The sequence below is a fragment of the Acanthaster planci genome, linkage group LG11, assembly GCF_054643075.1.
Source record: "Acanthaster planci isolate LZ-2023a linkage group LG11, COTS_SCS, whole genome shotgun sequence".
NCBI classification, from domain to species: Eukaryota; Metazoa; Echinodermata; class Asteroidea; order Valvatida; family Acanthasteridae; genus Acanthaster; species Acanthaster planci.
In genome coordinates, this window is record NC_141787.1 from 4707044 (window position 1) to 4733702 (window position 26659).

The 26659-nt window shown below is 41.4% G+C and overlaps 2 protein-coding genes across 6 annotated transcripts in view; one reads left to right on the plus strand and one right to left on the minus strand.

Annotated features, from left to right (window-relative positions):
- The window catches only part of fbxl6 (F-box and leucine rich repeat protein 6), a 21022-nt gene extending 4548 nt beyond the window's left edge, over nt 1-16474 (plus strand). For all 5 annotated transcript variants that reach the window (XM_087143644.1, XM_087143643.1, XM_087143642.1 and 2 more), the window contains exons 2-11: nt 731-961; nt 1768-2115; nt 4454-4643; nt 4863-4997; nt 5547-5669; nt 6304-6468; nt 7802-7978; nt 10897-10983; nt 13659-13813; nt 14857-16474. In XM_087143644.1, coding sequence (XP_086999770.1) covers nt 756-961; nt 1768-2115; nt 4454-4643; nt 4863-4997; nt 5547-5669; nt 6304-6468; nt 7802-7978; nt 10897-10983; nt 13659-13813; nt 14857-15016 — 1746 coding nt within the window. In that variant the 5' untranslated portion in view covers nt 731-755 and the 3' untranslated portion in view covers nt 15017-16474. The remainder of the gene's footprint in view (nt 1-730; nt 962-1767; nt 2116-4453; nt 4644-4862; nt 4998-5546; nt 5670-6303; nt 6469-7801; nt 7979-10896; nt 10984-13658; nt 13814-14856) is intronic.
- Nucleotides 16475-22695, minus strand: cfap77 (cilia and flagella associated protein 77). The gene is made up of 4 exons (XM_022239183.2): nt 22472-22695; nt 19679-20013; nt 18891-18996; nt 16475-18145 (listed from the first exon to the last, which is right to left on the minus strand). Exons 1-4 carry the CDS (start codon nt 22529-22531, stop codon nt 17912-17914), a joined length of 735 nt encoding a protein of 244 aa, XP_022094875.1. The 5' UTR covers nt 22532-22695; the 3' UTR covers nt 16475-17911.
- Between the last annotated feature and the right edge of the window lie 3964 nt (nt 22696-26659).

The following is a 26659-nucleotide window of genomic DNA, read 5'->3' on the forward strand; positions in this document are numbered from 1 at the left end:
GTTAAATGTGAGGTTAGAAGTACATGTAAGGGGAGGTTTATTCAACTTGTATCTTATTTAATTCACAAATACACATATTTTGCCCATCCACGGAAAATCAACAACACAAAAATACCCTCTCGATCGTCAGCAGCATGACAGCTTGACCAATCACAATTCAGCTGCTATCTTTTCGTTATTGATATTATAATCCTGTCACCCCCAAAAGGTATTATGGTTACTTTGAATTTCAAGTTTTCCATAGCCTGGGCCTACATGTATGCACCAGCATGGATGCTCCCGATGGATGTTCTCAGCAGGCTTGAGGCTTATTTGTGCAAGCCACATGTAGCACTTTTGCGGTAACATAGTTCATTGGGGTTACATGTATATTTACAAATAGGTCATTTGAGAGACATTTTGTGGTAAATTTTTCAGCATTAGAGAGACATTGGCTTTTAGGGAGACATTTCAGTGTCTCCCTATTTTCAAACTACCAGAAGGACGCCAAATTTTACTGTCAAAGTTTTGAGAGATGATAGATTAGGGTCTAAATAGAAAACATACAAATTTTGGTTCAGATCAGACAGGTTCAGATCAGACCAGGGAATATTGAATTATGGGACAGTAAAGTTGGAAAACTTTTGTGTATGTTCTTATGGGAATGTCTCCCTAATGACCCATTAGCGGTAACTCTTATGAGTATGTACATGTATATATAGCTGTATTGTTTTGTGTTATTACTATACAGAGCTGCTAGTGAGGTGATTTGAGTCATGGCCAGACATCAACGGCTGCGTCAGCGAGGTATCTTTGGCCTCCTCAAGCCAGCTGAACCCATGTTCTTTTCATTCCTACCCAATGGGGCCCAAGAGTGGCCGTCAGATGATGATGATGCAGATTCTGACTACAGTCCAGGTGGTGCAGTTCATTATGATGATGAAGATGAACAAGAAGCTTGTTCCTCAAAACTCCAAACTCTGTAAGATAGAGTTCCGTTTTCTTAGCCCTCAAAGAGCCGGGTGGGACAGTGTTATCCACCCCCAACATATTTTGGAACATCTCCGCAGAGCCTTTTCAGAATATGAGCCTTAGGAATTTGTAGTAAGACTCTTTGTGGTGATTTGATGCCAGTTTTGTGAGAATTGAATATACCGTTTGTGTGCAGCGCCCAATTTTCTAAGACGGGGTAGCCCCAAAACGTACACTTTTCAACTGTGATGCTCAATGTATATACATGTACATGTACGTGAGCTGGCAAGCATGTAGCCTTGAACTTCAAATGGCCGTAACAACAAGATGATATGTTTGATTTCAAATGTCACATTTGTAATGATAAGGAGCGTCTTTGCAAACATGCAGTGTTAAAAAAAATAATTTTGCTTAGTACAGTCAAGTCCTTGTGGGGTAAACTGGCTGTGAGATCCGCCAAAATAACCCACCTCTTTGAAGATTAAATCATGTTTTACTCACAGCCAGATTGACTCTAAAATTAAACCATGTCCTGAAAATGTTACTTGTTTTGTTTTCTGATATATCAAAAGCAAGATTCAACCTAACTTAGTCATTGTTGCTTCTACTGTATTTATGTTTCTGAATTCTAAAGATAATGCTGAACAGTTTGAACTGCATTTTACCAAAATTTGAAATTTGAGAACAACATCCAAACCTGTACACTTTGAAATTTGTGTTTTACTAAAGAGGCCAGTCACCGTGTTGTAGTTCATTTTCCAGATGGTATAATGTTGTGATTTCAGTTATTACTCTTCAATGTCACTTTACATTTAGGCCTAAAAATACAAAGCCAAAAACTGGACCATTAAAAGGAAGAGTAAACTCAGGGAAGAGACAGGATGCCGAGGACACCAAAAGACAAAGACAATCAGCCGTAAAATCCTCTTCAAAGTCTGCAAGACCCAAAAAGAAAACAAGAAGGGAGACCAGAGCATCTCTGGCTGCCAGCAGTAGTACAGAAACACAGGAGATGGGGAGTACCGATGAACTTGACACATACAGTCCTGCGGGGTCAAGTTCTGAAGGTCATCAGATGTGGGGTCAGAGTTTACCCATGATTGTGCTTCAGCGCGTGTTTCAGTTTGTTGTGCAGGCAGAAGGAGCCATCCCGTATTTGTGTAGGTGGGTATCATCTGGTTGCATGTCAATGTCACAGTAGTGCAAACTTTAGAAAGATTTTGCTTGAATACCTCCAGATGTTTGGCCTTTTTTCTTCACCAATGTGAAGAAAAAAGGAAAACAAGAATACACCTTGGGGCAGACAAATGACAGTCCTTCATTTCTAAGGAGTGTGATCACACGTGCTCCTATAACGTTCTTCAACACTCCTAAAGGATAGCAAAATCACTCTCCTAATAAATATGTAAAGGCACTTTACAAATAACGAACGATATGACAAAAACAGTGGAAAACATCACCAAAAAAGGACTTTGATTGGTGTGTAACTTATGATCTCACATTGATACCGCGGCGACTTTCATACATAGGCCTATAATTATTTTATGAATACGATCATCGCGTGCGCTGCCCGCTTTTGGACCAGCCAGCGGGCCCTGCACGCACGTACATGTATAGCAGCACACTGTACATGTGCATGATTGTTGCGCGTGGTTTCAATGTACATGGTACAATCTGTTACTAGTTTTTATTGGTCGGTAAAAAGTTTTCAGTGACGAGAGCCAATCAGTATCGATCTTTATGGGGTGCTTAAGTAGAAAGTGGTGTGCCATGAGCTTTGGTAGTCATGAAAACGGTGCTGCGTGCATACATACAGCTTGTGTGCCTAATGAATACACATAAGAAATTCTCCAGCGTGTCGGATCATAATCATACATAAATATTGTCACATTTGCACATGCCTGGTTTGACATTTCCCTATTTTGATTGAGGTGCGTTTGTTACATTCTGCATCAACTGGACAAAGTTGAAGTGTAGTTTAAACTTTCAAATCCCCTTCAGGTTTTTTCGGAAAGAAATGCTCAAATCAGGATGAAAAAGGTTCACTTCAACTTTTACTTAATTAAACTACAAGTCTTAAACTGTGGTGAATTGTAGGTTGAAACTTATATGTAATGTCGGTAGAGTCTAAGTTTTTAATTTGCGAGTATAACGGTTCTGGTTTAAATAAAAGAAAAACAAGCACTGATGATGGATGTGTCGTAAACCCATCTTTCTAACTGAGCTAAAACTCAGTTCTGGACTGCACAAACTACAAGTATTACACCAAAATCCTGCAAATTCCTCCTATTATCACTGCCAAGTATCACAGCCAAAATCCTGCAAAAACCTCCAATTATCACTTCCGAGTATCACAGCCAAAATCCTGCAAAAACCTCCAATTAACACTGCCGAGTATCAGCCAAAATCCTGCAAATTCCTCCAATTATCACTGGCGAGTATCACAGCCAAAATCCTCCAATTATCACTGTCAAGTATCACAGCCAAAATCCTGAAATGTACCCTTACACTTTTGCTGGCACTATGAATAAACAAAACTCATTGAGCGCATCACTGGGGAAAGTTCCCTGTCTGTCCACTGCTGACATTCAGCAGCTGTTGTCTGCTGACTCCAGTGGGTCACTCGCCCTTTATCACACGACTCATGTTTTGGCTTGCACAGGGCCACTCAAAAAAATCACCGTGAACCCCCACAGATAAAGAGGCGGTTTCATGTCACCATACGCCCTGCTTGATCATGTTGATTGAGGGAGCTACAGAGCCCTGGTGAATATCAGGGGCATACATGTAAGTGGTTTACATACATGTTAGTGGCCCTTAGGAAGTACAAGTACAATAAATGTACCAAAATCTAGTCTGTACCAAAAACTACCAAAATCAAAATCCAGCAACCAAATTCCTCCAGAATCCTTGTGGTACCTTGGGTCTGACTCCCAAATTCCTCCAGAATCCTTGTGGTACCTTGGGTCTGACACCCAAATTCCTCCAGAATCCTTGTGGTATCTTGGGTCTGACACCCAAATTCCTCCAGAATCCTTGTGGTACCTTGGGTCTGACACCCAAATTCCTTCAAAATCCTCATGTGGTATGCTGAGCCCGAGAGCCAGATTCCTCCATATTCCCCCAAGAGTCAAAATTCCGTGTAACCAAATTCCTGCAAAATCCTCCGATGGTTCAACTGTCAAGTAACCAGAATTTACAGGAACGGATTTTGGATGATTCTTGCAGGTTAGGGTTAATTTTAAAACTGCCCCAAGAACATTATAAACCATCAAAGAAAGTGGAAACGACAGACTCCAAGGTACATGTACAAACTATTGTTTGACCTCATTTTCACTTCTGTTGATTTATTTATTTTAAGGAGAGTGATTTGCTCTCCTGAGAGATTTGAGGAGAGCAGTTTATGGCTCTACTGGATTTTCTTAAAATGAAGGACTGAAATGAGAGATTTTTATGTAAGCAGTGCATGTATGAATCATGGGTTGTATGCTTTGTCCTACAGAGCATGTCAAGTGTGCAGGCTCTGGAGAGAAGCAGCCATTCACTCATCGCTATGGCAACATATGGACCTTGCCAATGGGCGAATCAAGTGCGTGGACACCACTCTGCAGTGGTTGGCAGAGAACCGGTTGTCACATCTTAAGTCCATCAACCTTGGAGGTTGGTCCAAGCTGACCGATATCGGCTTGAAGGCAAGTTGTGCTTAGTTTATGTGTATGCAAAGAAGTTTTTTTTTTCCTTTTCAACCATTGCTGTTTTCCTGCGTAAAATAAAAAAGTTTTTCTTCAAGAAAGATTTACTTCATGTACAAAAGATACTCTCATTGTTATGCTGCTGAGTTGTTGGCAAACTGATGAAATACATAACAAACTAATTACGCCATGATTTGGCTCTGAATCTTTTATTTTCAGGCTCTCGTGACTCACTGTTCCAAGTATCTCACGTCCATCTACCTCAACGGTTGCATCAAGTTAACTGCTACCTCTGTCTGCTTATTAGTTGATAACTGTCCAATGCTTCACACCATTGACTTGTCTCACACCAATGTAAGTAATCAAAAACCACCCAAAAATGAAAATAGTTTTAGACATGTCTTCCCTTCAAAACCAAATATATATTTACATGTACAGAAACTTGTCATCGTGAATGAGACATGATTTTATGATGTGTCAACTTGGTAACAAATTTTAATCTTATTCTTTACTGGATTTTGCTAACAGCGTTCAGTTTAGAATACACATATATCTGACGCAAAGTAACAGATAATTGAACAAGAGTGCTTAATATGTAGGTGATATAAAACACCTGTGTAATGCGATCTAAACAGGGAAGTCTGCATGTATTATATGTATGCTATTGAGTGCCTTGATAATGCAGTATTGGAATTGTGATATCCTGCAATATGAAAACTAAGGTGTGAGAACCCTGTAAATCACTCAGCAATAGGTCCACATTCATTAGTGTAAATATGATGTCACTAAGGTGTGCATGTACGTGTCTCAACTTGTGCCGCTGTTTATGACTGCACTGTGGAGAGTGGTTACCTGTCTTACATTGAGATTTGTTTGCGTATCAAAACACTGTTCTTTCCACAGGCAGATGTTGTCAGTATTACAAGCATGACGCATATTCTGCAGACAACAAGTGGTCACTTGCGCCTCTTGAACCTCTCAGGTAACAGGCTGAAGAGAGCACCAATCATCCTGAAGTGCCTTAAGGTAAATAGGTTGTACATCTCCATGGCCACCCTTGATGCCAGTGAAGAATCTTTACTCGCGATCCACACAGAGCTGAAGTGCATCCTCACAGGATAACTAGATTGCTGAGACATTTCAAAATTATGTGGTGTTAAATGTTCATTTAAAAAAAACTCAGTACATCATGCACTGAAAGCTTGTCGAGGCGTGAAATATACTCTGGGTGTCTGGCTGGGCGGCCGTGTCATGCCGTTGTTTTTTTTGGTTTTAACCATGCACAGTAAAGAAGCAAAATAGCAAAATAGCTGCCTAAATGAGCAAAGTCTAAGTAAAGAGCCCACCTCAAGTGGGCTATTCATTGGCCCAGGACAGGATATGAACCCAAGACCAACTGATACAGCCCAGGATTGTAATGCTGATAATAGACATGTTTCAGACCAGGGCTTCATTAACTTACAGGGAGCATCCTAGTGAAGTAAGATCTTCATGATTTACATAAGAAGCCACTTGATACTGTCAATGTAATGTGTTACGTGACACCACCAAGCATATTATGAATACTTTTATCCCTGAAAACGCTCCTTGCCACACCATTCTTCAGTGTAATTTATTCATACTTCTTGACATCTTTTGATGTTGGTTTCTCATCACCTAGACACATTGTAGTAACCTGGTCACCTTGAACATCTCTAACTGCAAGTTCACCTCCGATTTTCTGATGCTGCACATTGAGGAGTTACAGAGAGGATGTCCTAGGCTAGAGGTCCTCCATCTAGCTGGCTGCATGGTGCGGGCCAGCCAAGTCTCCAGTAAGGTCCAAGTAAGAATTCCCATTCTTTTCGTCCACACTTGAAAGAAACCATGTATCAATTTAATCCCAGACGAAAACACAGCAAACAGCTGGTATGAATGAAATTTTAATTGTATGGGCATTGTTACTCATTGGATCCAGTGCCATCATGTATGACTGCAATGCTGTGCCCTCTGTAGCCAGTTGGTGTTTCTACAAGGCTTTCATTGATAGTTGAATGTCCTGAATCCATTTCCAAAGATGAATTTGCGATGGGAAGATATATTAATTTGGGGTTTTACCCTACCCGATGTATATTATAAACACTGAATGCTCAGTGTCTACACTCGAGAGCTTGTGGAAAAAAAGGCAAGCTTGATTGGGTGGTACTCGAACCCACGACCTCCTGCTTTCCTGGATCTTGTGAAATTCAATGCTGATGAAAACCAGTGAAAGTTTTCTTGCTCATACTAGTCAGGGACATCAAGCTGTGTACTGCATTTAGGTTCTGTGCCACATCTCTGTGCCACACTGTAATGTCTGTGCATTGACATGAAAAAAAAATTCCAGTTGCATCAGCAGAAAAGATGGTTGGTTGACTCGACTTGATCAACAAGCTTCACTTCTGATAACTGGCTTGACTTAACTTAACCACTCGGCACCGGCTCCCGGTGCCTGAGACGTTGGCTGTATACGCATGGCTGAAGTGCCCAAAATCAGAACAAAGGAACTGGGCCTTGTAAAAAAGACTGAACTCAGAACAAAAGCTGCCGGGACTTGCCAATTAAGGTTCATGTGCTGTCAGCACAGAGTGCTGGCATTAGGAGAGGTAATCCGTCATTGTTTTGAAATGGTACCATTGTTTACCGCATTCAGCGCTCACAGATTATCAGCGAGGACAAAAGTGCTCCAGCATTCCAGCGATGAGCGATACAATACTGCTGCATGCTGATCTAGCTGCATTTGTAAAGACAACACTGCCATCCAGCAATGCACTGGGGAAATTCTGAAACAAAGGAAACTAAGTAACACCGCGCAATGGGAGCTCTCTTTGTTGGGTGGCCCAGCTGCACTACTCACATGTTAATGGAGGTTGCCTGTCAGATTAGATAAGCCACCAGACAGTCATTCGTTTGGGTGTACGCATCCAGTAAATGAAGATATGAATTTTTGAAGAATTTTGAAAATGGAAAATCTTGAAAAATGCCTGGCAACACATCCTGCATGCAAAAACTCTGCCCAGCACGAAGTGGTTAATGTTAGTGTTGAAAGACTTGACTTAGCTTGCTGTTAGTGCTAATGATTTGACCTGACTGGAGTTGACGTTTCTGTCAAATGAACCCTGGCATTATTTGCTTGACAGGCAGAGTCGACCGGTTTTCCTCAGCTGCAGGAGCTCAGCCTTTCTGTCAACACAAACGTGGTTAACGGTGGCATAGCCATAGATGACAACATGTTGTTCAGGCTGTTGGTGAAATCACACCAACTCAAGCTGCTAGACCTTAGGGGGTGTACCCACATCACTGCAGTGGGAATGCAGGTGAGTCATGTAGACGTATTGCTACCAGTGTCATGGAACACCTGATGGATTGAACTGGTGAGCTTCTTCTTGTTCTTGTAGGTTAATACCACATATGGCAAACTGGTGCCCTGCGTGCCATAAGCAGTGTAGTCAGCGTCACTTGTAGATGGAGTAATCATCTCGCATGTGTAAATGGAGAGAGAAAAGATACACAAGAGAAGTATATCAGATTGTTGAAGAAGTCTTCATGAATGAATGATGGCAAACTAACGATAGTTCTCCCCAGACAGGATGTACATGACAAGGTCATGTTTTACTTTGGTGTCAGTTAAAGGCCACTTGACATCTATGTTCTCTTTTTAGCTTAATTCCAAAGTGACCAGGGATCCACTCAAATATAACATGATTAATTAACTTGGTTTTGTGTACTGATTAATGTATGATGAATATCACCAATGATTTTATTTGTTGGGATTGGTTGAGATAATTCTTGATTCGCACTTTGGCAATCTGTGAAAATATACTCAAGGAGAAAAGAAACACACCTTTGACTTTTTTTTAGTTTTAGCCCGAATTTTGTGAAATTAAAGGTACGTGTTAGAATCCCACATATAGGTCCTTCTCATTTTAGTCCAGTAATCTAATCTTTGTTTCCTTTTTTAGCAACAAAACAAAACAAGTTAGCACCACAGCTCACAAAAGTGGCATTTACAGTTCAATAATTAACATGACCTCGATTCGCGTCAAGAACAGCTGTAATTTGCCACCTCATGGATCGAGAGTAATGCCGCAGCTGGTCCTGTGGACTAGCGGCCCACTCTTACTCCAGTGCTACCCTCAGCTGCTGTTGTGTCTGTCGGGGATGATCTCGTCGGATGTGAAAACTGAGCAAGTCTGACAGATTCTCGATGGGGTTCAAATCTGGACTGAGAGCTGGCCATGGCAAAACCTCCACATCATTCTCCTCCAGGAAGTTGGCACACACGTGAGCCACATGGGAAGAGCATTGTCCTGCCTGCTAACCCTAACCCAGCACGACCCCCAACTTGCAGTAGCAGGCAGCATTGAGGTTTCCTTCGATGAAACCAAGTCAATGCGTTGATTGGCTGATACAGTGATGAAACTCACCTGGATTTATCCGGAAATCCGGATATCAGCACGGCAGAAATATGTTTCCCGGATTTTCATTGATTTTCCGTCCCTGGTGAAAATACACGTTATAGCTAGCCTAAATCTTGTGCCGTGTCATGTAAAATTTGGGAGAAGAACAAGCTGACATGAGTAGTCTATAGAACAGATCTATCTACAGACATCACACATGGATACGACTTAACGCAGGCGTATAAAAAAGGCCCTCTTCCATTTTGGGTAGAATAACGCCTTGAACGAAGACTAAAAGCTGGATCTTTCATGCGCGTTGCTACTCATCTGACATGTTCTGTTTTGAGCCGCGTGTCATGTCAAGCTGTCAAGTGAAATAATACGCTTTTCATCCAACAATCGGCAACATGTACAAAGTGGTAGGTCGGTCACACAATTTAAAGGACATCGACAAAAGTATCAGAAATGTCTTTAGTTGGAAATGGTTGGAGGAGAAGGATTGCAACAGAGATTTTTTGTCGGATTACGTCCGGAAAATAGACCAGCCTGGATATGCAATTTGTTCTTGGTGCAATGACAGACTCAAGTACAGCTCTTCCGGTAAGAAGGACTTGAAAAACCACGCCAAGTCAAAGAAACCTGCTAGCCTTTAGTTACATTAATTAGGTTTTAAAGTGGCACAGTTTCCTTCTACATGTACATATATTTGGTGTATTTTCTGACCCTGTCTACAGAGATGCCAATAGTTCAGTTTTGTACAAATCTCACCTTAATCTCATGCTGTAAACAGGAGAAAATGTGCCAGAAGATGCCTCAGATTGCACCATAGAGCATCTAGAACCCAAAATTTGCCGGGGCCCGTAAGCAGGCCCTGGACCCCATGCCGTAGGAGCTTTGCGCTTGCATAATTACAACCACCATGATATTTCATGGTTTTTAGGATTTTAGGATATTTGGGAGATTTTGAGTTTCATCACTGACGATATGTCAGCCCAAACCATCACACTTGGGCCACCCCCCCAGCAGTTGACTTGGCAAACACAAGCATCAGCGTACCGGTCGTGGCGTCTCCTGTACACCCACTCCCTGCCATCGGCCCTGAAGCACAGGAACCTCTTCTTGTCACTGAAGACCACCTGCGACCATTTCTGCAATGTCCAGCGTCGGTGTGCTTTGCACCACTGGACCCAAGCCTGGTGATGTTGGCGTGTCAGCGCTGAGCCCATGTGCAGTGGAAATGGCCTGATTCCGTCAGTCCGGAGACAATTCCTAATGGTTCTTGCACTCACTTGCCTGTGCGGTGTCCCTTTGGAGATAATCCAGCCTTGTTTTGAAATCGTATACCAGGGTTCGGGGCATTTAGAGCGAGTGGATTACCACCGGGGACAAAAGCGCTCCACCACCGCAGTGATGAGCCTCACTGTACCCCTGCACACTAATCTGGCCCCTATTGAAAAGCGGTCAGCAGCACACTGTGGCAGGTTCATGAACAAAAGAAAGTTAGATAACACCGCACAATCTGGGCTCTGGGCTCAAGGCTGCAGGCCTGGCTGAAATACTCGGGCGTCAGTGAAGGTCACCTGTCAACTTAGAGTAGTGCCTAAAGATTACTTCGTGCAGCAGTAAACATCTGTTAAATGAAATGATGAATTTTTGAAGAATTTTGAAAACAGGAAAATGATAATTATTTATTGTAAGGAAAAAGATTTCCATACTTCCAGTGGACATGAACTTAACGGCATAGACATGTTATATTGCTTCCACATGCATCAAGGTGTGTGACGCTGGTCAAGTTTTTAAGTCACTGTTTTCAAATTTTGTTTTTCTTTTCATAGCGGCTTCCTGTGTATGACCTTCAACATTTGTTCATCTCACAGTGTTCGGTGTCTCGGTACGAGGGCATAGAGGCAATTATACACAAGGTAAGCAACAATACAGTGGTTTGCTTGAAAATGTAAAGACCTCTACAATACATGTTTCTGTAGAATTGACTTAGAGTTAGAGTTTTGGGGCAAGAACACATTTGCTCACTTTTTTCCCAGATTCAGTCAATCTGAAAATGGAAATGCATTGAAATTGGAATTGCATTGAAATTGCAATGAACTATGGAATTGCAGTGAAATTGAAATTGTAATGAAATTGGGATTTCGTTGAAACTGGAATTGCAATGAACTATGGAATTGAAGTGAAATTGGAATTGCAATGAAATTGGAATTGCATTGAAATTGGAATTGCAATGAACTATGGAATTGCAGTGAAATTGGAATTGCAATGAAACTGGAATGGCATTGACATTGGAATTGCAATGAATTATGGAATTGCATTGACATTGGAATTGCAATGAACTATGGAATTGCAGTGAAATTGGAATTGCAATGAAATTGGGATTTCGTTGAAACTGGAATTGCAATGAACTATGGAATTGCAGTGAAATTGGAATTGCATTGGCATTGCATTGAAGTTGGAATTGCATCAGGTGAGTTGTTTTCAATTCAGCGGACATAACTGGAGCCTGAATCAGTATTTAAAGCCCCTTCTTGGAAAAACAACCCCAGTGTTTAATTCAAGCCTAATATTCAAGCAGCCTCTGATGAGATATGAGTTTTTGAGAAGTTTAGAACAGTTTGAGCTTTGAAGTTTTTCATGGTGAAGGTAGCAAGCTATTTGTAGAAGTTTGCATGCAAGGATATCTCTCTTTAATGAGTATTATATGTGTGGCTCTGAAAAAAATGGGAGGGTACACAACATTTGAGACAGTAGGCTCTGTCCATCATCAGGAGACAGCAGGTGTTGCCACAAATCTCTACAGCTTACTTCAGCACAGTTTGTAACAATTGGTCAACAGCCATTTCTGACATTAGTGGATTATGGTCATCAAATCACAATGAGACAATCATTCATGTCCATTTGATGATTCAAGGCCTTAATTCATCTTCTTACAAGATTTTGGCAGAGTTTTTACATCAGTTTTCCCCCAATCTTTTGCAGAACAAACTCCCTTAATCTGACCCCTGTCTCGCCAAAGAGTGCACAAGAAAAATGATATTGGCTAAGGTGACATATGAAGTTGTTTGCCCGGTTCCGTGTTTGTATACTTCTGTTTACGTTCTGGAAGGTATGCGGTGTGATGTGGTCTTTTATGCACCACACAATGCATATTTTCCACAGAGTTGCACAACTGTGCAAACTGCTCCAGAAAACTCTATGACTTTTTTCTGAACCTCTGCTTAAAGTGTTCAAGTGGTGAAGTTTTCCTAAGCATACTTGTAGAACTTTATGCTCTGTGCTGGTGTATGGAGACAGTTGTGACATCGTTTTTGGATTACATGCGTTAAAAAACCCCACCCTTTTCAACATTTAAATTTTCTATGCTCTTCCGGACAACAGAATGTGCCCTTGCTGTGATATCAGTCAGAGAACTCCTCATATCAATACATAGGTTCTTCTTTTCAACTTATGAACCAAAACTTTGCTCACTGAAAATATTTCTGAGAAACGGTTGCTGATTGGCTTATTGCTGCGTACTCGATCAAAAGTGTTTCAGCCAATGTCAAAAATTAAAGCAGTGGTTATATGCACATAAATGCAACAGTGGGGTTTTCTCCCTGGGGTGGCATTAAACAATTGTTGACTACAATGTAGGGGTCCATGGTATTTTTTACACCCGAGGGGGCAAATGGCACTCCAGGAGAAGCTGAGGGTGCCATTTGCTTCTGAGGATGTACAAAACCCATGGAGACCGTGAGCTCCACCCGCGCACCCAAGGTTCGCAACGCAGCAGACACAACACATCAACTGTGGGAAGGATCACCGTTATCCATCATTTTTCGTGGCCCAGCAACATTGCTAGTAAACGTGACACATCAATGCTTTACGAGCACTTGTAGCTTTCCCTATCTATGACCTTGGTATAACAATCAGCATAATAATAAAGAGGTCACAGCTCGTAACAGGTTGTTTTAATGCACTTAATAACCCTCCCAAAAGGAGGGAAAGTACTATTTGGTATGCGTATATTTGAAATATTTTTTGTAGGTTACATCAGACTTCTGATCTAGTGAATCATAAGTCAAACTGAAGTCCGTCCATAATAAAGGTTAAACAATAAGACAAGTGCCTTGGTCACTATATGGGGGAGACATGAAATTGGATGATGGATGTATGGTTGGCTTTTGATGGACTTATGATGACTTTGTTTCTAGATTATATTATCTGTGGTCATTGTTAATAGACTTGAACAGATTATATGTCATCAAACTCCAGCAGTTTTTCACAGTTTTAAACAGAAATTGTGTTGTGAAGCATGCATTGTGCTCATTAATTTGCCTCAAGGTCCTTTGTGGCATACAGAAATGAGTAGGTTCATTTCTGTACAAATGCACTGAGAATGTGTAACAGTGACCTCACTTCATAATTTGGATAGTCTAGTCTTTTAGTGAGCTGGTTCGGTATGGCGATGCCCATTGCAGACAAGAGAAAACCTGAAAGGTTTATGAAATTAGTGTGTACCAATCTGATTTTTCCTTCTTGGCTTTTTCAAGTGGATTTTTCCTTCTTGGCTTTTTCAAGTGGATTTTTCCTTCTTGGCTTTTTCAAGTGGAGACACAGCCTGATTGAGTTGGACTTGTCTTGGAACGTTTTCCCAGCAATGGCCTTGGATATCGCCATGAAGAAGTTATCCAGTGTGCCCGGTCAGTCTGTCTTGAGGGTGATCAACTTGGCTGGGACATCTATCACTGCCGAGAGAGTCAGGTGAATCTTTTAGATCCACATATCCTTCCTAGATGTATTGTCGCACATAATACTTTGTGCTAGAAGATAGTCAGGTTGAACCCTTGTCTACAGACTTCCTGGGAAAACAATAGCTTCTCTGTCACTCTGTCTACTCACAAGATCTTCAGTGTGTGGGAAAATTTGCCTGTCACAACTTTTGTTTTTCATTTGGGGTGGAGTGCCATGGCCTTGTGGGTAAAAGCATCAGATTCGTAGTCGGCACGTAAAAGCCTCAGGTTGTGGGTTCGAATCCAGCCTGGGGTCATGGTGCGTGTGCCCTTGGGCAAGGCACTTTGTCACTCATTTCCTCTCTCCATCCAGGAGTAATTGGGTACCCTGTGAGTGCATAGATGATTATTGTGGTTGTTTAAGCTGCTTGGCGCCAAAATGGCAGCATTGAGTTGTATACTCCACATGGTATTTGGAATGTTTCATGGGCCCAGTGAGCAGGGATAATAATAATGGAATTGCACCTTGATCAGTTTTCTGGATAAGTGCACTGTATAAATCTATATTATGATTATTTTTGAATGAGTGCAAACTCATTGTTTAAGTTTGCACTGATCACTCAGTTGTAGTGGCATTCACGTTTCGCTTCTCTTGCTTCATCAAGGTATATTATGTGTACAAAAAATACATCTTGAAAAAATATATTATGTGTGCAAAGAGTCCCCATTGACCTTTATGAGTCAGTCATCTAGAATTCAAAGTGAAACAATTGTTGTCAAAACTACGTGGAAGTGAAGGTGATGCGGTGGGGAAAAATGATAGATTACTACCCATGTCCATGATGAGAACTAGTATTTCCAAATTTTAGATGAAAAGACATGCTATCTTTTCGCTTAAGTGAAAAGTATTTTTCAAAGTGAGGCAAAGCCTTTGATTAAGTAGTCTGGCTCCTTTTCATTCGTAAGTGTTCAACAAATACAGTTGGTTAAGGGAACATGGTCTAGAATGGTAACCTCATGAATAAAGCCCAGTGGACAATTAACAAATGTTATGAAACGCCTTCTTCTTTTCAGATCAATCTTGGAAGGCTGCCCTTCCCTTGTCTCACTCCATCTGGCTTCTTGCCGAGGCCTACCACGGGGAATGAAACGCAGTTACCACGGTGACTGTTTGGTGCAATTAAAAAGTGACCTCAATGCGGCTCCAGCCAGCTCATTAGAATATGTGGAATAATTTTTGCAAACAACTAGGGAATTGAACAATCCTAAATGAACTGGCGCACTCCTTTCTGTACTGCCAACATTTTGAGGCTGATTCAGCAGTTAACCCTGTAAGAGCTGCTCTTGTCATTTTCTTCAGCGTTACTGCACGTGTCTTTTCAGTGCTGAACTTTCAGGAGTTTTTCCAATATTGTCAATAATATGCAATCTCAGACATGGCATCAAGTGCCTTCCTAGAGCAATATTTTCACCTTAAATTTCACTTAGTGAGATTTGAACAAGCTCTCAACATTCCCATTTTTAAATCTTGAGATGATTTAGCCAAAGTTCCAATGAAATTCTGTTTTTGCCAAAGTTTCCCCCTTTTTCCCCGATGTTTCTTGAAGGGTGTAGAGTAAAGAATCTGCATCAAATATCCTAGAAATATCAATGATCTGGTCTAGAAACTGTTTATATGGTGTGCATGTTTAATATAATACTAAATGTAGTGGGGACATTTAAAGGTGATATCCACTATAAAATCACTTGATTTCTTATTAACTATAAGATACGCCGTAGTCTGGACTATGGTCATAGATATATTTTTATAACTTATGAATTTGGGACTTGTTTCTTTTAACTTGGGGTATTTTCATTCCAAAAACCTCCAACTTGTGAACCTAGTTTGCCTGGAGGTGGGCAGCTATATAATACATTATTCAGACCTGAACGTAAAGTCTATTGTCTTCGGGCTATATTTAGGGAACGGGCAAATGAAAAGTGTTTCATGGCTAACACTGATAAGAACAAAACTGATCTTTGTGTCCATAATCTTGAATTTCTAGTGAAACACACAAGGCCAACCTATTCGTGAGGGTCACCAGGTTGCAGTCTTTCTTTCCGCGGTTTTCTGTGGGGCGCACATTTAGTATAGTGCAACCCACAAGAGATGCTGTGTGCTTGCACTGATGTGCATCAAGAGATCAAAGTAGCAATCCCTTGCTTAAACAGCACTGTTACTGATTTTAAAAGGTCATTTTGAAGCTTGCCTATTGCAGCTATATGTCGAGCTTTCCTCAGCAGAGTTGAGAAATTCCCACAATTATATAGGGTGGTACCACATGGAAATTGGACTAGGACATTTTTTTAATTGGTGTACATATAGGCTGTAGTTTAGTTCATTAAACAGTTGTCACCAGAGGACATGTAACTGATCGGGCTACTGATAGTCCTTGAGGTGTCGAAACATGAACCTGGCTGCTGTACACATTGCAGGGCCTTGCAGTATTACAGATCACGAGCTCTTGATAATGTGGCACAAATACTGGTACAAATGACTTGTAACATGTTCAGGAGTGAATATTTGTTACCTGTACTGTAGTCATACATGTGTTTGAAAAGTCATTTTGCTATTTTGGAAAGTCAGATTTTCAGATAAAATGAGACTGTCATTTTGAACTGATATTGCAATAAAAGAACCAACAGATAGGAATGATTTTTGCAAATGTGCACTTTTATTTTTCACGCATGATTAGTCTAAAGTCTTGAAATTCGATGTCCCAAATGTCATTGCTGAAACTTACAAAGTGCAGCATTCTAACCGGGAAGAAATTTGAATATAAAAAATGGATAGTATGTGACACATAAAGAGAAGGTTTATTTACACATTTACAGACAGCAACTTGCACAATGCTTAGTTTACACCAATGCTGTCATCACTTTTTTCTGGTACATAATGGAGGCCCTACTTGTCTCACTAGGATTTCTCACTATGCTATGCAAACCACATGTATGCAATATGGCACAGCAAGGAACAGTTCTTGTGCATAATCTCTTAGCCTTATGATAATATTATTTACAGTGATTTAAAAAAAGGAGTACAGTTTAATAACACATGGGTTAAACCTTGGGGAAACACCTGGAAAACACCGCAGTGTGTGTCAAATGACGCTGCTAAATGACCTCTAACAGTGTTCTAACCAGGCTTTGTGGTCTATACAATAGAAAAGAAATACTTTTGTTAATCTCCTTTCCAGACTGATAAATGCCTGCAGAAAAGAAAAAAAGGATGCATACTTCTGAAATTTCCTTGCAAGTGGAAAATAAAGAGAACAATCTTCATACTTTTGGCCCATGCCATGTCATGAGGCAAAAACTATTAAGCAATGTGTACCGTGGAGCAATGAGAAATAGTGGTTTATGGGCATCACTATGGGAGTCACACCCAGTAATACAAATCCATGGTTAATTTGAAATAATGCTTTTAACATTCCAAGAGGAAAAGTAACAATGGGGCAATTTTGAAATGATCAACACTGGGCTAAAACAGAGGTCTCTATAAAAATCCACTTCCAGACCTTTCCAAAAAAAAATACACTAGTGTGCCTAAGGCCTCTAATGAACTCTTAAAGAAATAAAGCCACAAACGACTAACACTGACTTTGATGTTCATGTATCCGATCAGAAAGTCGCACATTGTACAAATGAAAATGCATTGTTGTTAAAATTATTTTCCAAAGAATTCCTGTGTTCCAAAACTTACTGATCCAAAGTACTGTTTTCCCACGTGACAATAAATGAGTACTTCCTTTTTCAGGCCTACATATTCCCCACAGTCATTTCCATGATGCTGAATGCCAACGTCTTTTGAATAGACTTTATATCCTTGAGCACAGTCAACAGCAACTTGTAGCCTGCAGGAAACATCTATACAATACATTCCCTTGTTTGCAAAACCCCTTCTGGGAGCTTCCATTCAATACTATATCTGTTTTTAGTGAAAAATAGCTACACTTCTTTGTTTGCATGTCTGAAGGACTGTCAGACCACATTAAAGATCCAATTTGGACTCATCATGGTTAGAACACTGCTATTTGATCAAGACACTTAATATTGTAAGAGTCCGGTAGTTGAAGTTCCTCTGGGCCTGTTAACTCTTGGCACCCTCATAGATTCCATGGCCAAACACCCCTGTCCTGGCCGTGCAGTCAGTAGCGTGACTCTCAAAGGCCTTCTGCCGTGCCTGAGGTGAGCGGAAGGTCTCCAGGTGGGGCTGCTGCTTCTGGAACTTGGGCATCTGCCAGAGGGGTGGGGATTCCACAGGGGGGCAGAACTTGCGGAGGAGGGAAGCCCGTGTCTCATAGATCCCCTTGTTAAGGTTTTGCTGTTGAAAAGTAAGAGCAGGCCTTCAGGGTCAACACATTTAGCAGTGTTCAACATTGGTACATTAGAGCCCTACTCCAGAGATCCACTCTAAGTGACCTCTATTGTTTATTTGCACGTAACGTCACTTTACAGAATAAGCCGGCCACTGAATGGAGTTAAAAGCTATTACTAGTGGATAGGTGGTACCAGTGCATTACATGCTTCTTTGACCATTGGGGTGCTGTGATTTATCAAATGCAAACATGTATTCTCACACTTTGAAGTCTTGCAGGGGTACCAACGCATCTCTGATCAGTCTATAGTACCATAGTATTAGAGTACCAAAGTGAATATGCCATGCATACAATTATATACGTGTAAGAGACACTGGCGCGAAAACAACCACCAACGCATGAAATAACTGACACATGTTTGTACTCCATTCATTTACGCTTCCCAGTAAAAATGACATCATGCTTCAGTAATCGGCAAGTATGCTGAGAGGGTGAAAGAAAGTTTTAAAATAAGAGTTCCACTTCACTTTATGTGTCACTTGTACCCTCATTAACCTTTAACGAAAGTTGACAAAGTTTGCTGAATTCAACCTCATGCTACCAGTGAATTCAAGAAACATCATTTGTACTATAGATGTAGAACACATTCAAAGAGAGGTCCAAGGTTTCCACACTTGTAAACTTGACTACATGACTGCAAACTTAAATACTGCCGATATTTCTGTATCAAACCTGTATACATGTATTTACCTTCTGTACCAGGCGGTCTCTCTTGGCAAGTTCATTCTTTCTCCTCTCATTCAACCAGCGATCCTGATATCTGTGCTCTAGAAGATCAAATACTGGTGTTGATGGCCTGTCGTAACAGCAAATCAATAAGAGGAGTTATAAATTAATCAATCATAAATTAAACAGCTGCACAGCAGTGCAAAATTAGTGTATGATTATAAATAACATCAATAAACAACTACTCATTTAAAGAAACAGTTGACAGTCAACTCATCCGATTGGCAACTCGACTCCAACTCACCACTGTTTCAACTTGTCTACTGACAAACAACTCAAACTCCTACTCAGAAGAAAAACTTCTGTCACATGTCCACTGATTGTTCAGGGTACACTTTGTTCAATCCTCACAGGTTATCAGCCTTGTTATTTTTGACCAGATGACCACAAAGTCCTTACAGGAAAATTTTTTGAAAAATGATGGTTAGAGAAAAGGTGCTAAAAAAAGACCTCACTGAATGGTTATGCACATACAAGATTATCTTGTTCAGTTTGCACCTCATAATTTTTCCATGGTTGGAATACTTTTAAACCTGTTTTTGTAAAACCACAGATAATCAACTGGAGGGGTCAAGTTGATTTGCCTTCCCTTTTCTGTGCTAATTGATGTTTCAACCTCATTGCACGATACCCTTACCTAAGCATTTCATTTGAAACCCTTGTTCTTCAGACACAAAATATTCAAGTCAACTTGGCAAGAGGTTGACTCTGAATTCTTATTTCCAAATGAAAGCAGCAGCCTTTCATATTACCTGGTAGAGATGCCAAAGGTCATAGAGGCAGGTATTCTCTTGATTTTAGTCTTGTTTTTCTCTTCCTCTGCCACACGTCTCCTGACATCATGTGTTGCTCTATATTCAAACTGCTCTTTGGCTGTCACTAGCCCTGATCCAATGCAAGCCTTGTTTAATGCAACAAAGTCCCTGTCTGGTCGCTTCTCCTTGCGCAGTGTGGGAAGCGTAGCAGTTGGCGTCCAGCTGGACATGGCCTCCGCAGCCCCTCCATCCTTAGCAAGGTTTGGACGCCCGTAGGTGAAGTTGTAGTCGGGGAGGGTAAAGCCACGTTTTGCTGGCTTTCCAAGTTCTGACTATCGTTTCATTGAAAAGCAGTGGAAATGAAAAATGGAAAAGATTTGAAAACACCAATGCAGTATCTTGGCACCATTCACTACTTTGTAGCCTCAAGATCAGGGTAATATTCAGTCATCGTAATGTGAATTTTGGAAAAAAAACACAAATGTGGCACTGAGAAGCATTTCTATCGTCATACTAATGTGTTTTCAACACACCTTTATATAACCCAGAATAGGCCTGGGCCTATATGTTAACAGCATCTTTCTGGTCGTGCTATTTAGTGTCAACAAGCGTCAACACACACAAGTACATGTCGCGTCAACAAAGTGTAAACAACTTGAAAATATCCTCTAAAGTTTTCAAAGTGGTTTTATCATATTTTACAGGCTCTAACATATTTCACTGTGTACAAAAAACAGGGCATTTTCTTCCAGATTTAAACAGGAAAGTGAAAGTTTTTGCGATGTATGGGGGCCGCCATTTTTTTTTTCTCTGCCATCCATGCAAAAACAAGATGGCGGCCGGTTCGGCTGCACAAGCAGAACTGACTTTGTCGCTCAAAGTTCCACTCTCAAATATCATTTTAGAAAATGTTATATACGGAATATGTAACCAATTTAATGTTATAAATATAAATATTTTGCATAAATATGCTTAAATAACTAGTTGATGCTTTTTGATGCTAAATAGCACGACCCACATCTTTCTAAGGGGTGCCGGTCACTTCGCCCCTAACCGCTTCGTCCTATCCCAATCTTTGCCCATTCCTATTTCCCACATCTCACTTTGCCCCATTTCCAATTTGCCCCATTTCACTTCTGCCCCCTGTAATAGAAGGGAGAGCTGCATTTTAACTTTTGAATTCACCTTGATAGATGACTGTGACATTATGCTAAATAACTGTAGGGTTTATGTTGTCAAAAAGGCTAGGTTTTGAGATTTGAGGGAAATAATGAGGAAAACTCATAATCAACTAGATGGTTAAGCATAGAAAGGAGTGTGCACAGACTGAAGGACTGTTTTGAGTCTGTTGCAATAAGCCTAGAATGAGAAGGGCTAAAGCGTACAAATGCCAAGGCTATTGGCCTTCATTCCCTCATCACTGAGTACAAATTTGTATGTACCGTGTTAATGCTGTGTGACGTTCTGCCTCATGTCTCACATCTCTCTTGCTGCTTTCAGATCAAAGACTGTGATTACAGTCTTGTGCCAAGAGTCAAGCCAGGGTACAGGCAAAGAAAATAAACATCCAAAAACCACCAAATGTGGCCACAGACAACTTTTCAAAAAACATCATCAAGCTCTATCTCCAAAAGCTTGTCAAAAACCTCGAAGACAGGCTCACTGATAACTCAGTCATGGCAGCTTTCAACATCTTCAACCCTAGTACTATGCCAGTATCAGATGAAGACCTTGACGAGTATGGGAACAACTATATCAAAGAGCTGGCAACTCGTTTCCAGGAAACCGGGATTGTTTCTTATGTTGATGTTTGCCTGAGAGAGTGGACACATTTCAGACAATTCATGAGAGCTAACTCAATGCAGGATACTCACCAAGATGTGATCAAGTCTCTATGCAGCAATGCCACCCTGGCACATGTATATCCCAACCTGAGTACATTTGCACAAATTTGTAGGGTTGTGCCAATTGCCTCATATGATATAGAGAGGACATTTTCCCAACTAAAGCTCATCAATAGTCGGGTTAGAAACGGAATGAAGGAAGAGACACTGGATTCTCTTCTATGCATTGCAATTGAGGGGCCCCAGTGGAAGAGTTCCCAGTATCAGAGGCAGTTGCTTTGTGAGCAAAAAGAAAAACTGACGGCTTCTACATAAGTAGTCATTCATCTATCTGGACCAGGCAAGTACAATTTGTTCCCTTTCCTGAAGTTATAACCTACAACTTGAAATACAGAATCACAAAAGCACAGTTTCTGTCTGTAGCATTTATCTGAAATGGATATTTTGCGTCAAATTACCCATAGCTACTGTAACAGCTGTGACCTCATCTTATATTTATAAGTGACCCTTGACTTCGTTTTCTAATCCCCCCCTCGCCGCCACCACTGTCGCCCTGGCTGGTTTTTTTTCCCCACTAAAAAGATCCTGGGCAGAACCCTGATATATGGACGCCAGTAATTATTCCCTACAGTGGCCTATTACTATTAGCCCTCAGAAAGCATACACATGTCCAGAAAAGTGCAATTTAGGAGGGAAAATATGAACTCATTTAGAAAACAATTTTCAGACCAGTCTCATACTGGTTTGTGCACAGGGTCTCAAGTGGCATCCGTATGGAACTCTTTCCATGACAAACTTAAGAATCTTTTCTAGAAACTTTTATATTTGCACTGCATATTAAAAACTCATCCCTTCATGGTAGGCCTAACGTTAGGCCTACTGAAGAAATAGCCTAGGCCTAGTGTAAAAATCAAGAAGTTGAACAACACAAGGCCAACATGCCTACCTTCATCAAAAGTGGGTTATTAAATGTGTCGTACGGAACACCAACTGCTGCCTGACTCATTTTGATGAGAAGAATGACTCAAAATGATGTCGTAAAACTTAATGCTGGAGAAGTTCTACTTTCATACACACAGTTTCACAGGCAGTGGAGACACAAACAAGAATTACATCGCGTGCATTGGGGTCGAACGAAAAAGTTGTGTTGGTTACGAGCCGGGCGAGTACTGTAGTGCGCCGCGTAAACACACTGGTACACACACTGGAGTCCGTGGCAACGGTCAACAGAGGGCGCCAATATCCCGAGCTGGGTTTGGGCGGCTTCTCGAGCTCGTACGTTCACGAACGCAGATGAGCCCGATTTGTTCAATCGTTGGTTGGCCGCTCGTACATGTAGGCTACAACTGGTCACCCACAAAGACATAAACCCACCTGCAGGTACTTGTAGTTAGTGGCAAGTAAAATGTGACGTCCATCTACGTTCTTCGAGCTGGGGTTCATGCTTGAATAACTGGCTGAATTCATTTCTGTTTTAATAAAAGGAAAATTCGTTTCTGTCTTACGGAAAATTATCAATATTAATTTTGCAGAACTTCCCCTTGTCTTCGGCTTTCGGTATTTTTTACGGCTGTTCAAAAATAAAAATCCCGCGAGTTTTTCAAAGTGTAAGCTTTTTACGAGTAGGTGGAGTTTGATCTTGTTCCGAGAATAGTGTTCTTTGGTTGTATTTAACTCACCTATGAAGTATTCTTTGTAAAAAAATCCGTCAGGGCGCCCCCCCCCCGGATACGCCATTCACTCGTCGCCTAGTCTTGAGCCAAGACGGCAGAACTCAAGAGCGGACTCGATCGACCCGCGAGCACATGCTGCGCACGCAGTTTGTATATTGTACTTAGTTGTGACTTCATTCACTGATCTGTAATAACATTTATGGCTGGAATTCTTTAACTGTGTGTAAATTCCGTATACCAAGGTTTGCCCACGCTTTTGGATTTAGCTGGGTGCCGTCTCGGCTACGGTACCCCGCCGTTGTTTTGAATAGGAGCTGTCCGTCTGTGTTTTTAAATATACGTCTGTGAGTGGGATATTTGAATCAAAGATTGTATAGCGCCGACACGCTGCGCAAGATGGATAAGACGGCCCAACTAAGGTGTTATCCATTAAATGTGAAAAGTACGGAGCTCTGGAAGTGCCATCCGACTTGTTCAGATACCGAGATAATTTTTCTTATTAAGTCGACTTATAAAGTGTATTTTGTCGATTTAATGAGATAAATGATGTAGTCAAGTCGACTTCCAAATTATAGTAAGTCGACTTGGGAGATATTTCATGACATCAAGTCTACTTTCTGAATTTCATATGTCGAGATTATTTATGTAGTTAAGTCGACTCCCTTATTTAGCGAGACGGCTTGGCGAGATAACTTATGTCATCAAGACTGCTTTTGGAATTCGCGATGTCAACTCGGCGAGATAATGTATGTTGTCAAGTCGACTTTACAATTGTGGGAAGACGACTTGGCAAGGAAATCTATCTAGTCAATCCAACTTCCTAATTCCGGTAGGTCGACTTGAAAAGATAATCTATGTCAGTGACTCGACTTCCTAATTCTAGTAAGTCGACTTGGCGAGATAATTTATGTCATCAAGTAGGCTTCTAAAATTCACTGTGTGGACTTGGCGATATAAATTATGCTGCAAGTTGACTTCATAATTCTAGTAAGTCTACTTGGCGAGATAATCCATGCATGTCATCAAGACTTGTACGACATGCAGGCATGAACTGACTACTCACAAGTGAACGTGACCTGCAGCGTAGTTTTTCGCCAAGTTGACTCGCTAGAATTAGGAAATCGACTTGACAGCAAATTTAATTTGGACGAGTCGTCATAGTGAATTCTGAAAGAAGACTTGATGACATGAATTGTATTGCCAAGTTGACTTACAAGAATGAGGAATTCGACTTGAGTATTTAACTTATCTCGCCAAGTTGACACAAGCAAAATCCGGAAGTAGACTTGACAACAAAAATTATCTCTCCGAGACGACATACCGAGTTCTGGAAGTAGATTTGATGACATAAATTATCTCGCCAAGTCGACTTACTTGAATTAGGAAGTCGACGTAATAACATAAATTATCTTGCCAAGTCGATATAGGGAACTCTGAAAGCAGGCTTGAAGTCTTAAAATATCTCGCGATGTCGACTTACTATACTTAGGAAGTCAATTTTACTACATCATTTATCTTGTTAAATCGACTTTATAAGTCGACTTACAAAGATAAATGATCTCAGTATCTGAACAAGTCGGATGGCACTCACAGAGCGCCGTAGTAATGCTTGTTTCGTCAAAGAACTATCCTGCAGCTGGACCATTGATCTCCATTATGGGTGCACCACTACAAATAAATGCCCATAGACAGCAGTGATAAATCCCCATACTTCACAAATATTTCAAAAATACAACTCTTACAGGTGTTCAGGCTGCACAGAAACATGATGTTCCACATGTCCTCTTTCATTTCCCTTTCAATTTTCGGGGGGTTGATCAATGATTTTTTGAGAAATTTTCACCGGAAGCAGACCACCCCTAAAATGCAGAAAATGTCCCTGTCCATGTTGAAAAACCCTCCCTCAGCAAAATGGCTCAAATAGTGCCACTTTCAGAATTGGAAGCCCTGAGTCCGGCCCAGAGGTCCAGTCTCATATTTCTTCAATTCCTCAGTTCCATGGCCCTCACGACCCTCTAATATAGAATATTTTGAGTCTATAACTTTTATTAATGAGCTCGGCCCACATATTTCTGGTCTAATTACCAGGGTGCATCCTTATATAGACTGGGTAGGATACCGCGCATTGTTTGTGCACAAAATGCGTGGCCGAACAATGGCGGTGCTTCAGGAGGGTAATGTGATACTGATTAAGAGGGCGGACAAGGGTGGCGCTACGGTGGTCTGGCGTAAGGACTTGCATGTCGCTGAAGCCGAACGTCAACTGTCTGACGTTGCGTCCTACGCTAAGGTTGACTGCGACCTTACGCAAGAGCAGCAAGATATTGTTGCTAGCACTGTCCGAAGTTTCATTGACTCCGGTGACCTCCCCCCTAACGAAACCAAACTGGTCATTCCCAACCCTCGCACGGCACCCTTCTACGTACTTGCTACCCAAAATTCACAAATCCGGAAATCCAGGCCGCCCCATCGTGTCTGCTTGTAGTTGTCCCATTGAATTAATATCCAACTTCCTTGACACCATTCGAATACCCATTGTCAAAACGCTCCCCAGCTATGTCAAGGATACCAATCACGCTCTACGTTTGTTCGATGAATTTGAGTTCCCAGATTCATCTAACTTTCTTTTCGCCATGGATGTGAAATCGCTTTTACACATCCATTCCCCATGCGGGTGGTTTGGCTGCCCTCAAACACTATCTAGATCATCGCCAGACTCAGGATCCTCCCACCAGCACTCTGCTCCGTCTGGCTGAATTGGTGCACACTTTGAACAAATTCGCGTTCAACGGTGAGCACTACATTCAGACCAGTGGTGTGGCTATGGGCACACGGATGGGACCAAGTTATGCCTGTCTGTTGTTGGTCACATCGAGGAGCAGATGCTGACCCAGTATCAGGGCGTGCAGCTGTTAATGTACTAGTGATACATCGATGATATAGTTGGTGCTATCACCGGTACGTGTAATGACGTTGAAAATTTCTTACCGTTTGCGGATGCTTTTCACCCAGCACTTTGCTACACATCTGATGTGTCACAACACTCTGTTACCTTGCTCGACGTGCGCGTCCAGATCTGTGCGCGGAAACTTGGCACAACCGTCCATTACAAACCCACAGATTCCCACAGCTACCTGCAGTACCAATCGTCTCACCCCCCTCAAGTGTAAGAACTCTATCCCGTACTCTCACTTTCTTCGACTGAGTAGGATTTGTAGTAGCCATGCGGAGTTCTCTGCGCGTGGGAAGGAAATGCTAGGTTTCTTTCATCACCGCGGTTATCCTCCGGCTATCACTGGCGCTGCCTTCAACGCCGTAAATAATCCCGCGCAAAACGGCTCTGAAACCCACCGGGGTCAAGCAAAGTGATCACGTCCCCCTCGTACTCACATACCACCCTCGAAACATCCCGTTACGTAATGTTCTTCTCAAACATTTTCGTACACTCGGAAATAATGAGG